This window comes from Lacerta agilis, chromosome 4 (genome assembly GCF_009819535.1).
Source record: "Lacerta agilis isolate rLacAgi1 chromosome 4, rLacAgi1.pri, whole genome shotgun sequence".
Classification (NCBI taxonomy): Eukaryota; Metazoa; Chordata; class Lepidosauria; order Squamata; family Lacertidae; genus Lacerta; species Lacerta agilis.
In genome coordinates, this window is record NC_046315.1 from 4,183,231 (window position 1) to 4,196,717 (window position 13,487).

Sequence of the window (13,487 nt, forward strand, 5' to 3'; positions counted from 1 at the left end):
CTGCAGTTCTCTGCACTGCGCACTGGAGAAATGTTAGGGGTCCAGTCGCAGCCCCCTGGAACTCTTCTTGCAGCCGAAGCACTTGGGATATGTTGCAAAGGAGGGGATTTTTTTTGGGGGGGGTGTTGCATCTTTGTGGAGCTCGCCCTGCGTGGCAGTTCTTCCTAATGGTTCGTCTTTTTTAACTCGAGAGAAGTCCAGACCCGATAACCTTCAGTTCTCTGTGGCTGCAAACTTCTGCAAGTTGTGTCACATAGGAACGCAGGACTGGCTACAAAACTGGGGGTCTTTTTAGTGTCGTCCCCCCCCAAAGAGAACCTGATGCCTACACAATGACCTTTTAAGGTGCCAGGTTTGTACTTCCTTTCACAGTTGTACCGGTGTCGTTCTGATTTTATCCTGCGTTACGTTTCGGTGTCCTGTTTCATGTTTCCGGTTTTGACTTGTCACCCGGCCAGACAGGCGTGCCAACTTGAATATAAAATATACCATATTTTTCACCCCATAAGATGCACCTGAATATAAGACGCACCTAGTTTTTAGAGGAGGAAAGGGGGAAAGCCCTGCTTTTTTGAGGATCAGCTGAAAGTGGTGCAGCTTTTTTTGCAAAGAGGAAAAGCCCTGCTTTTTTGAGTATCAGCTGAAAGTGGTGCAGCTTTTTTTGCAAAGAGGAAAAGCCCTGTTTTTATGGGGTCCAACTCCCAGTTCTGCAGCTTCTAGTCCTACAGCCATTTCTAGTTTCCAGACAGATAATCTAATCAGCCAGTCCCATGTTGCTGGGGAAACAAACAGCCTCCCTCTGCATTCAACAATGGAGGCCTGGGCAAGGGGGCGGGGCTGGAAAGGGAGCCTTATCACTCTCCCGATCACTTGCTGGACAGCTGTTCAGCGGCTTCCTTTCAACACCTCCTTCTCTCTTTGTAAAAAAAAAAGCACGATCTGCTTTTGGCCCCTGGGCAATTCAGCTGCAGGGACCATGCATTCGCTCCATAAGATGCACAGACATTTCCGCTTACTTTTTAGGAGGAAAGAAGTGTGTCTTATGGAGCGAAAAATACGGTCATATTTGGTAAGGGCAGCAGGTAAGCCCTAATCCCCCTTAATCAATCGCAAGGTGTGGCAGGCACTCACCCAGCCCAATTTGAATGGCAATACGCAGGAACTTTGGAAGGGCCTGGTCCCCTCAAATAATTTTATGGGGGTGCGAAGACCTCTCAGCCCCTAGAGGTTGGCTCCTGTGCACCCAGAGGACTTTTGTCATCAGGTGGTGGCTAAATATAGGAGTTAAATAAATTGGTGGTGCGGGCATCGTGCCGGGGAGAGAATTAGGCTCTGTACAGGTCTCAGCTGCTGACATCAGCAAAGGGAAACAGCCTCCCCTTCTGCCTCTTTAAGTATCAATAGGATACTTAATCTGCATCAATAGGAGTATATCATCTAGATCAAGGGAAGTAATAGTACCACTGTATTCTGCTCTGGTCAGACCTCACCTGGAATACTGTGTCCAGTTCTGGGCACCACAGTTCAAGAAGGATACTGACAAGCTGGAAGGTGTCCAGAGGAGGGCAACCAAAATGGTCAAAGGCCTGGAAACGATGCCTTATGAGGAACGGCTTAGGGAGCTGGGTATGTTTAGCCTGGAGAAGAGAAGGTTAAGGGGTGATATGATAGCCATGTTCAATTATATCAAAGGATGTCATGTAGAGGAGGGTGAAAGGTTGTTTTCTGCTGCTCCAGAGAAGCGGACACGGGGCAATGGATTCAAACTACAAGAAAGAAGATTCCACCTAAACATTAGGAAGAACTTCCTGACAGTAAGAGCTGTTTTACAGTGGAATATGCTGCCAAGGAGTGTGGTGGAGTCTCCTTCTTTGGAGGTCTTTAAGCGGAGGCTTGACAGCCATCTGTCAGGAATGCATTGATGGTGTTTCCTGCTTGGCAGGGGGTTGGACTGGATGGCCCTTGGGGTCTCTTCCAACTCTAGGATTCTAGGATTCTAAGTATTGCTGCAGCGCATTTGCCCCCCCCCCCCCCAACACATTGTAGGCACGGTCCAAGTTGTTCAGTAGAAGCCATCTTTACATTCTGGCTTCCAGGGGTGGCTAAGATCAACGTGAGGTTGGCGACCCTGCAGGACACAAATTGGCTGTTCCGTTCTCCCCCCTTAGGAGCAGAGGAAGAGGGGAAGGGGTCTCAGAGGGTCCTTGCCTGCCAGCTCCCTTAGGATGTCACGTTCAAAGAGTTTCGTGGGGTGCGTGCAGGGTGGTTTGTAAGCTTTGCCCGTTGGGATCGTGCAGACCACACAGAGCCCTGTAAAACGTCACTCTTTTATTTTCCAAGACCTCCCTTATCACTAGGTACCCGTGTTCTGGCTCTGTTTGTTCATTCAACCCACACACACAATCCGAAGCTGTGAATAAAACAGAGAGCCAGCATAGTGTAGTGGTTAAGAGCGGTAGACTCGTAATCCGGGGAACCGGGTTCGCGTCTCCGCTCCTCCACATGCACCTGCTGGGTGACCTTGGGCTAGTCACACTTCTCTGAAGTCTCTCAGCCCCACTCACCTCACAGAGTGTTTGTTGTGGGGGAGGGAGAGAAAGGAGAATGTGAGCCGCTTTGAGACTCCTTCGGGGAGTGATAAAGCGGGATATCAAAACCAGACTCCTCCTCCTCCTCTTCTTCTTCTTTCCCCCCGTTTTTTCGTCATTGAGGCAGGAATAAACCACCCTCTCCGTACTGTGTTTAGAGCAGCACTTCAGCCTTGAGAAATCTGGTCTGCCAGACTCGGTGAGGAGGGAGGGCGGAAACTTGATGCGTTTGGCACGCTGGGCAGCCAGTGTGGGGTAGTGGTTAGAGTGCCGGACAAGGACACGGGAGACACGGTTTCAAATCCTAACACAGCTATGAAGTTCCCTGGGTGGCGCTGGGCCAGTTGCTGCCTCTCAGCCTAATCTACCTCGCAGGGTTGTTATTCTGAGGACTAAATGGGGAGCGGTATGTACGCCCCCTTGACCTCCTGGGAGGAAAAGGTGGGAGGCATTAAAACGCAATAACAACAGCAACAAATTGGACTCCTAAAGGTAAACAGACCCCTGACCGTTAGGTCCAGTCGCGGACGACTGGGGTTGCGGCACTCATCTTGCGTTAATGGCCGAGGGAGCCGGCGTACAGCTTCCGGGTCATGTGGCCAGCATGACTGAGCCCTTTCTGGCAAAACCAGAGCAGCGCACAGAAACGCCGTTTACCTTCCCGCCGGAGCGGTACCTATTTATCTACTTGCACTTTTGACGTGCTTTCGAAGTGCTAGGTGGGCAGGAGCTGGGACCGAGCAACGGGAGCTCACCCCGTCATTGCGGGGATTCGAACCGCCGACCTTCTGGTCAGCAAGCCCTAGGCTCTGCGGTTTAACCCACAGCGCCACCCGCGTCCCGTGACTCTAGAGGGTGGCAATTGATGAGGAGATGTCACGTCGCAACAGAACAGACACCCATCAACTCAAGGTGCCAATCCAGGGCAGAAGACGTTTGCCGAGATGGATGTTTGAATTTGGGGCGCTCTGCCACAAATAACCATGAAGGGGGCAGTAGGAGAACTCAATGGAGGGAATGGGGTTTGGGGTGATAACACTGTGCTCCTATTGTTTCCTGTGGTGTGTGTGTGTACATGTAACCTGCAAGAAGTTTTGTTTTTTCCAAAACGCTGGCATCCTTTAGCTTTCAGAATCTATCCTTCCATGGACTGAGGTAAGCTTAGGAAAACATATAGCAAAAGGGAAGTGTGGACTTTGTAGCCAGTTGCTTTTCAGAAGTTTTGGACTACAAACTCCATCATTCAGCGCTGCCATACTGTGGATGATGGGGATTGTAGTCACAAATACCTGTAGTTTCGGTTTGCAGCTTTTATTTCACCCCGCCGCTCCGCATTGCTGTTTCCCATAGTTACTTTTCTCTCTTTTTTCCAGTGCTGACAATGCATGCAACAAAATATTTGATAGAAAGTTGAGGCAGGGGCGAAACATCTGGAAGACGGCAGGCCAGGGAGAGGTTGCGTTAACAAAATATATCCCCAGTGTCTTGTCGTGGGCATTTCTGGCAAAAACAACTCCGGTTCAAGCAAGAGAGACACAAAGGAAGCCAGGAACCCTTCGAGAGCGCTTTGTATTTTTCTAAGATTAATAAACTAGAATAATTTATTTGACAAAAACACAGAAAACGTCACGGATACAGTGGAGGGAGCCAAGGTGTTTTCCTAACCTCCCCTTAAAGAACAGTACAAAGGAACCACGTTACAAAACGGACCACGGTGCCGCCTGGTTTGCTTAGCTAGAGTTGGCAAAGGGCTCCCTCCTTCGCCCCGGATGCGTCCAGCCTTCCTCCCCTCTCTCCCTGGGAAGGGGCCGCCGTAACTGTGCTCTGCTTGCCTCTCAAACCCTCAAACGCGTGCTTATTACCGGGGCCCCGAGGCTAGAGATGTGAAGGCCCGGAAAAAAATCAGAGAAAAGAACGGGGTTTTCCCCATTTTTTTTGCTGAAGCCTCCCCCCCCCCTGCCGCCGAAAAATGGGAAAATTTGTTTCAGTCCGAGCAAACCTGCAGTTTTTAAAAGTCCATAATAACTGTGATAACGACAGACACGACAGAGTAGATGCAGAAGCAGAAACTGATACTGATCATTACAGCCCAGAAAATGATTCTGATTAAATTTCATGCCCATTTAATGAAATTTAGTCCCACTTCCTCCTTCAGTTCTTTTTATGAGAATGTTTTTTAAAAAAAATACTGTGGGGAGGAAATATGAATAATTGTTACTTCTGGACTTTTAAAAATTGTTTTGTGGAGTTGTTGTTTTTTGTTCCACATAAACTAGTAAACAGTTCAGGAGATTGTTGCTCCATTTGTTACAAATACAAATAAATATTATTTTAAAAGTAAATTCTGCTTGTAATAATTGTTGGGATACACTCTAATTTTAATATGCTAGTTGTGATCATTTTATGCCCATTAAAATTGTCCGTAGTTATATTTTATGTTTCTAAAGTAACAGAATTACTTTCAATCTGGAAAAGAAAAAAGAAGTGCTAATGTAGCATTTTTTTCAATTTTTCCGAAAACTTTTTTTCTGGGGGGGGGGGGGACGGGGACAGGGGTGGGTGGGTTTTCTTCTCGAGCTTCAAAATTTCCGGAAATTTTACATCTCTAACCGAGACCGATAACAGTTCTAGCAAATATGGAAGTTGCAAAAAGTCAACACAGGGAAATACAACCGCGGATGGGAACGAACACAAAAAACCGGGCAGGTGCGATTGTTGTTGCCTCTCCTGCTTTTGTAGAAGGCTTGGGAAGGGGAACCCAGATCTCATCTAGTCCAACCCCCTTGCTATGCAGGAATATTTATTGGGGGCATTTAATAGAGTGCTTTCCGCGAGAAGAGAAGAAAAAGCAGTTTTGTGAAAACTCCCCCTCTTCTTGAGATTGCCTCTCTTGCCTAAGCCGGACCCTAAAGGGAATTCCTTTAACCGGCAGCTTGATTAGATTTCAGTCCTTTGCCCGTGCAATAGGGGAAATATAGAGGACTTTATTCACTTTTTCTTTTACTGCTCTTTATATGCCTCAAGAAATGGAGGCAGTGAGAGATTTCACTTTCTTGGGCTCCATGATCACTGCAGATGGTGACAGCAGTCACGAAATTAGAAGACGCCTGCTTCTTGGGAGGAAAGCAATGACAAACCTAGACAGCATCTTAAAAAGCAAAGACATCACCCTGCCGACAAAGGTCGGTATAGTTAAAGCCATGGTTTTCCCAGTAGTGATGTATGGAAGTGAGAGCTGGACCATAAAGAAGGCTGATCGCCGAAGAATTGATGCTTTTGAATTATGGTGCTGGAGGAGACTCATGAGAGTCCCATGGACTGCAAGAAAATCAAACCTATCAATTCTTAAGGAAATCAGCCCTGAGTGCTCACTAGAAGGACAGATCCTGAAGTTGAGGCTCCAGTACTTTGGCCACCTCATGAGAAGAGAAGACTCCCTGGAAAAGACCCTGATGTTGGGAAAGATGGAGGGCACAAGGAGAAGGGGACGACAGAGGATGAGATGGTTGGACAGTGTTCTCGAAGCTACTAACATGAGTTTGGCCAAACTGCGGGAGGCAGTGAAGGATAGGCGTGCCTGGCGTGCTCTGGTCCATGGGGTCACGAAGAGTCGGACACGACTGAACGACTGAACAACAATATGACTCAATAAGACCTATTAATTCCCCCGTCCATCGTCATGGAAGACGACTGCATGAAATACTTATTGGTGGACGCCAACCCCATGGTTACCCGCGGTGTGGCCATCTATATTTTGCAGGCCCTGAAACTCAGGGCCACCTTGATAGGTTAACTTCCTTTAGCTCTGGACCTTTGTAAACATTCTGAAATACCCATAGCTACATGATTTATTACTGCTTTTACCATATCTTGTTTTATCTACCGTGGTTTTATATCTGTTGTTTTGCAAATGTATCAACATATTTTTGTATAATTGCGGCAGGTTTCTGCTTGGATTCGTTTCTATGCGCGATGGCCAAATGGCTAACGCCATAAACTCTTGTTAGGTTTAGATTTCAGTCCGCATTTCAGGGGCACGATTCTGCCTATCAAACTGTTTCTAAAAGCGCGGAAGCAGGAAGCATCTGATTTCCCCCCTCTTGGTCAGCAGGCAACCTCACAGAGCATTCAGCACCCGGGTGGTTCACCGGAGCAAGACGGTTTGAGCATACTGAATTCTAATAATTCTGTGCTGCATCAATAGGAGTATAGCGTCTAGATCAAGGGAAGTAATAGTACCACTGTATTCCGCTCTGGTCAGACCTCACCTGGAATACTGTGTCCAGTTCTGGGCACCACAGTTCAAGAAGGATACTGACAAGCTGGAACGTGTCCAGAGGAGGGCAACCAAAATGGTCCAAGGCCTGGAAACGATGCCTTATGAGGAACGGCTTAGGGAGCTGGGTATGTTTAGCCTGGAGAAGAGAAGGTTAAGGGGGGGGGGATACGAGTCTGCCGATAAACTCCATCACTGAGTTTATCACAGCCGCTCCTTGGACCTGGGAAAGCTCAGTGGGTGCAGGATAAGACTCTTGAACTCAGGGCCCCACATTGAGCAAAAGATTCCTGCATTGCAGGGGGTCTGGACTAGATCAGGGGTGGCCAACTTCCAAGAGACTGTGATCTACTCACAGAGTTAAAAACTGGCAGTGATCTACCCCCTTTTGGGGGGTTCACATAAAAGTTGTTGAGCTTCTTTAGGGAAGAGGAAAGCGATGCTGAGTTTTTTTTAGGGAGGAAAGCCCTATTTTTGGTGGTTCGGGTCATTTTAGGGGTGCAGGGCAAAGATGGCGAGATTTTTTTTAGGGAGCCAAAGTTTTTTAGCTTCTTTGGGGGGAGCCACTGATCTACTGGTGATCTACCACAAACGTCCAGTGATTTACCTGTTGGTCATGCCTGGACTAGATGACCGCCAGGGTCCCTTCCAGCTCTACAGTTCAATGATTCTTTGTGCATGGGGGAAAGGGCAAAGATGCACTCATGGACCAGCTAAACCAGCTTTCTTCTCCCTCTTCTGTGGGAAAGCTCAGTGGGTGCAGCGTGATGTGAGACTCTTGAACTCGGGGCCCCACATTGGGCAAAAGATTCCTGCACTGCAGGGGGGTTGGACTAGATGACCCGCAGGGTCCCTTCCAACTCTACAATTCGATTATTCTAAGCATCTCAAAAAAGGCCCCCAGGGCAAGAGATGGAAAACCTGGGAAGACAGCACAGCCCTCGACTGGATCCGACCCAAAGACCACGGCAGCCAGCTCTAGGCGCGTTGCCTCCTGGCTTAACAGCCGCCGACAGGCCTCCAAAATCGCCTTGGGAACTGTCAGGGCGAGAGGGTCCCGTTGCCGCATCTTGTGGCAGGGGGTTCCGCAGGTGAACGGAGCGAGGTGTGAAGCAGCAGGGCCCTCGAGCCGGTGGGGTGGGGACCCTGGGATGGAGCCCCGAGGGAGGGGAGCTTTGCTTCTCACACACACACCCCCCCCAGCAGAAAGCAGAGCACAGTTACCAAGCATGAGACTCTTGATCTCAAGGTCATGGGTTCGAGCCCCACGTCGGGCAAAAAGATTCCTGCATTGCAGGGGGTTGGACTAGATGACCCTCCGGGTCCCTCCTGATTCTATGATTCTTTCCATGGGTTCTGCTTCAAGCGGTGCTTGGGAGCAGGGTTTGTCCCTTTTCCGGTGGGTTGGGGACCCTGGGATGGAGCCCCGAGGGAGGGGACCTTTGCTTCTCACACACACACACACCCCCAGCAGAAAGCAGAGCACAGTTACCAAGCAAGGCCGCTGCTCCTTCCTGGGCAAACGACGACAACGACAGAAAACACACACACACAGGGCCCCCCCTCCAGCGTGGCTCACAGGTGGGTGGCCATTCGCCCTTCCTTGGAGGCCGCCAGAAAAATCTGTGTCTCGCAGAGCGGGTGGAAAAAGAACCCGGGGCTCTTGCAAGCCCCCCGACAGGCTCCTGGTCAGTGTTTTAAAAAACAAAGGATCTCGCCCCCACCCCCAGGAAAAAAAGTAACCTTTATACAAAAGATAAGAAGCCTAGTGCTCAGGTGTCAGGACTTGGAAGCGGAGAGAGAGAGACCCACGGGGGAGGAGATCCAGTTTATCTGTCGTTCAGCTGCGGGGAGCTCATCCCCTCGTCGTCCTCCTCCTTCTCGTCTTTCACCCCCTTCAGCCTCTGGCGGGCGAAGTCCTCGAAAACGATGTCATCGTCACTAGCGGGAGAGAGAAAGGGAGAAGGGGAATGGGCCAAGAGATGCAAAAAGATGGGGAGACACGGGAATCGGACCGGGCAGTTCCCTCTGGGGCGGCAGCTGAAGCGCAGAAACGTGGAGGTGGAAGCGATGCCCCGGCGATATCACTAGGCAAGAAGTGAAAACGGGCATATCCACTGCGCTCAGAAGTGGGGAGAATGGCAGCTCAGGACAGGGCCTTCTCTGGGGGTGGCCCCTAATAATTTTTTTTCCTCCTTTGCATTCTCTTTCATTCTGTGCTTTTGGCTTTAAACAGTTCACAAGTTGCCGGGCATTGTTGACATTTTTACGTCACATTAGAGACATATTTTGTAGAAACCAACGTGCAGTAAAAATAACGATAATCCTAATGAATTGCAAGCAAGCTGTCGGCAACAACAGATTTCCTCCAAAAAAGGCTAAATCAAGATGAACGGGGGGGGGGGAGAAATACAGGTGTTTGGTTGACAATATATCAAGTGCACTGCAGAGTGACCCATGAGTGCAGGAGGAGACCCCATCCCATAATAACACCCACCTGGAGGCACCCAGAGAGAGACTGGGAAATGTGACATTAAATTGTGGCCTTTCTCTCCTCCTTTCCCATTGAGAAACTTCCTTGGTTTCCTTATGAAACTTTCAGCAAACGTTTGTGCACCCCAATGAGAATTTGGCTGGGCTATTCTAGGATGTCTCCTGAAAATGGGGTCGGGGGGCAGATTATCTGCCCAAACCCCCAAATTTCTGTACTACCGGAAACCTGAGCGAGCGAAGTCGAGCTGCAAAATCTAACCGATGCTTCGCCTCTAATCAAACAGGTGCTGCATGTTTGGGGTTTGTTCCCGAAACCTGCAAAGCCTGTTTGACCAAAGGTGAAAAACAGAGGGGTGAAAGCGACTACGGTGTGTGGCCTGTGGCACCAGGCGCGGAGTTTCTCTCAGGCCGCTTTCCGCTCAGAAACAGCAAGCCTGGGCACAGCCCAAGAATCGTAGAGCTGGAAGGGGCTCCCCCCAGGTCATCTAGCCCAACCCCGTTGCAGTGCAGGAGTCACCCTGCCCAAGGGAACACAGACGCAACCGCTGAGCAAAGGCAGAGATGAGGAGAGCTCTTACTGTGTTTTTCCTGGTCCGTTGGGATCATGCAAAGGAGGGGAGGGGAAGAGAAGGGGGAAAAAATGCAGATTTAATGTTACATGCAAGAGGATTAAAAGGAAGCAGCCGCAGACCTTTCCATGGAGGATGGCAAGTTAGTTGGTTAGCGAGTGGCATGCGGAGGAATTGAGGTGACTGCCTATCGAGCTACATGCAGATGATGGAGAGACATGCAAAGGATGCGGGATTCCCCATGTGGATGTTCCCGCCTCCCCATCGTCCTCCCCCCACAGTGAGTCCGGCTTACTTCGTATCAAGCTCTATGAGATTTGTGTCAATCGGAGCTTCGTTTTCTGGAACTGAACAGACGGAATCGGGGCAAACGGTTAGTTTTCTCGAGCGCCGGGAGTCGGCCATTATTTTCCCATCATCCTCATAATTTTTTTTTTTTTTAAATTAAAAATTAAAACAAATCCTTCCAGTAGCACCTTAGAGACCAGCTAAGTTTGTTCTTGGTATGAGCTTTCGTGTGCATGCACACTGTATCTGTGCATGTATTGTGTGCATGTATCTAAAGAAGTGTGCATACACACGAAAGCACATACCAAGAACTTACCATATTTTTCGCTCCATAGGGCGCACCGGACCATAGGGCGCACCTTGTTTTTAGAGGAGGAAACAAGGGGAAAAAATATTTTTCTGGTTTTCCTCCTCTAAAAGCCCTGTTTTTTTGAGGATCAGCTAAAAGTTTTGCAGCTTTTTTTTTGCAAATGGAAAAGCCCTGTTTTTTGAGGATCAACTAAAAAATTTGCAGCTTTTTTGCAAAGGGAAAAACCCTGTTTTTTGAGGATCAGCTAAAAGTTTTGCAGTTTTTTTGCAAAGGGGGAAAAGCAAAGCTCCTTTTGCAAAGGGGGAAAAGCAAAGAGGAAAAGCCCCGGTTTTATGGGGTTCAACTCACATTTCTGCAGCATCTAAAGGAAAGGGAGCCTTTTCTACAGTTTCCAGACAGATAATCTAATCAGCCAGTCCCATGTCGCTGGGGAAACAAACAACCTCCCTCTGCAGCACATTCAACAAAGGAGGGCGGGGCTGAAAGGGAGCCGGGACTCTTATCTCTCTCCCGATCTCTTGCTGATCAGCTGCTGAGGGGGTGCTTTCAACACCCCCTTTTCTCTTTGTAAAATAAAAAGCATGATCCTCTTTTGGCCCCTGAGAAATTCAGCTCCAGGGACCACCATTTGCTCTGTAAGACACACAGATATCCCCCCTTAATTTTTAGGAGGGAAAAAGTGCGTCTTATGGAGCAAAAAATACGGTAGTTGGTCTATAAGGTGCTACTGGAAGGAATTTTTTTATTTTATTTTTTACTTTGTTCTGACTATGGCAGACCAACACGGCTACCTACCTGTAACTATAATTATTATTTATTATAATTTATGTACCGCCCTATATCCGAAGATCTCGGGGCGTTTCACATAAAAGGATCACAGTGCATGCCATATTTGTAACAAAGTCTGCCTTCAGGGATCCCACTGTGAACTGATGTGAGTAAACTTCTTTTATTGACTTTAAATAAGATTGCCGTGTCTTTATTCTTTTGAGAGGGATTAAAGGAACGCGGGTGGTGCTGTGGTCTAAACCACTGAGCCTCCTGGGCGGTTCGAATCCCTGCGATGGGGTGAGCTCCAGTTGCTCGGTCCCAGCTGCTGCCAACCTAGCAGTTCGAAAGCACACCCCAAAGTGCATGTAGATAAATAGATATGGCATTTCTGTGCGCTGCTCTGGTTTCAGTGTTCCGTTGCGCCAGAAGCGGCTCAGTCATGCTGGCCACCTGACCTGGGAAAACTGTCTGCGGACAAATGCCGGCTCCCTTGGCCTGTAAAGTGAGATGAGCGCCGCAACCCCAGAGTCGTCCGTGACTGGACTTAGCAGCCAGGGGTCCTTTACCTTAACCTTTTTAAAGGGAACTTACCAGGAACGCACAATTTGATCTTAGACACATCGATTTGTATAATAGTGAGAGGCTCACACGAGCCTGCAACCAGCTCTCTGCTGTGCATGTAAGAAAGGCCTGTAAAGTGAGATGAGCGCCGCAACCCCAGAGTTGTCCGTGACTGGACTTAACAGCCAGGGGTCCTTTACCTTAACCTTTTTAAAGGGAACTTACCAGGAACGCACAATTTGATCTTAGACAGATTGATTTGTATAGTAGTGAGAGGCTCACACGAGCCTGCAACCAGCTCTCTGCTGTGCATGTAAGAAAGGCCTGTAAAGTGAGATGAGCGCCGCAACCCCAGAGTTGTCCGTGACTGGACTTAACAGCCAGGGGTCCTTTACCTTAACCTTTTTAAAGGGAACTTACCAGGAACGCACAATTTGATCTTAGACAGATTGATTTGTATAGTAGTGAGAGGCTCACACAAGCCTGCAACCAGCTCTCTGCTGTGCATGTAAGAAAGGCCTGTAAAGTGAGATGAGCGCCGCAACCCCAGAGTCGTCCGTGACCGGACTTAACAGCCAGGGGTCCTTTACCTTAACCTTTTTAAAGGGAACTTACCAGGAACGCACAATTCGATCTTAGACAGATCGATTTGTATAATAGTGAGAGGCTCACACGAGCCTGCAACCAGCTCTCTGCTGTGCATGTAAGAAAGGGGAATGTGACTCTGCTACATAAAGGAAGGAAGGATATTAATAAACAATATATCCTCTCCTGCCACCCTGAACATTCCCACACCAACGAACCCCCCCTCCCACCAAGCAGAGCCCCCTTGCGGAGTGGGGTGGGGGCAGACACTCAACTCACCGTCCCGTTGCAGAGGCTCCTCCTTGGGCTTGGGGTGCATGAGGGTGAATGGCAGCTCCACAGCCACGTCGCTGGAAAGACAGACAAGAGATTCAGCCACCCCAAGGAGCGCCCCAAAACAGCCCGAGTTAGCTTGCTCAGGCTCCAGGGAAGCCTACTGCAGCCTGCCTGCAGCGCCCCCGAGATGTTTGAGACCATGACTGAATGGCTGTGAGAGGCTTGAACAAGGAGGGGGGAGCACTTGGCTGGGATTCGGGGGGGGGGGGTTGGGTTGCAGTTCCAAAAGTCAATACAGTGGCACCTTGGTTCTCAAACGCCTTGGTACTCAAACAACTTGGAACCCAAACACTGCAAACCAATGTTTGCGAACCTTTTTCGGAAGCCAAACGTGCTCCGTTTTGAGTGCTACGCTTCCGTTTCGGGTGTTACGCTTCCAATTTGGGTGCCAAACTTCCTTTTTGAGTGTTGCGCTGAGGTCTGTCTGTTTTTGCTATTTATTCTGGGTTTATGCGGCTTTTTCATTTTGTTTTTGCGACTGTGTGGAACCCAGTTCAGCTACTGATTGATTGGTTGATTGTGTGACTGCAGTACATTGATCACAGCTTTCGTTTTATGGATCAACGGTCTCGTTAGAGAGTAAAATCCATGTTAAATTGCTGCTTACGGGGTTGTTTTTAAAAGTCTGGAACGGGTTAATCTGTTTTGCATTACTTTCTATGGGAAAGCGCGCCTTGGTTTTGGAACGCTTTGGTTTTGGAACAGACTTC

At 48.8% G+C, this 13,487-nt stretch overlaps 1 protein-coding gene across 2 annotated transcripts in view; it reads right to left on the reverse strand.

Moving 5' to 3' along the window:
• Positions 1–8,576: 8,576 nt before the first annotated feature.
• ARRB1 (arrestin beta 1) overlaps positions 8,577–13,487 on the reverse strand; it is a 127,745-nt gene continuing 122,834 nt past the window's right edge. Inside the window, exons 14-16 of one of the 2 annotated variants that reach the window (XM_033145919.1) lie at positions 12,721–12,791; positions 10,222–10,273; positions 8,577–8,805 (exon numbers count right to left, since the gene is read on the reverse strand). In XM_033145919.1, coding sequence (XP_033001810.1) covers positions 8,694–8,805; positions 10,222–10,273; positions 12,721–12,791 — 235 coding nt within the window. In that variant the 3' untranslated portion in view covers positions 8,577–8,693. The remainder of the gene's footprint in view (positions 8,806–10,221; positions 10,274–12,720; positions 12,792–13,487) is intronic. The other variant, XM_033145918.1, reaches the window with a different exon arrangement.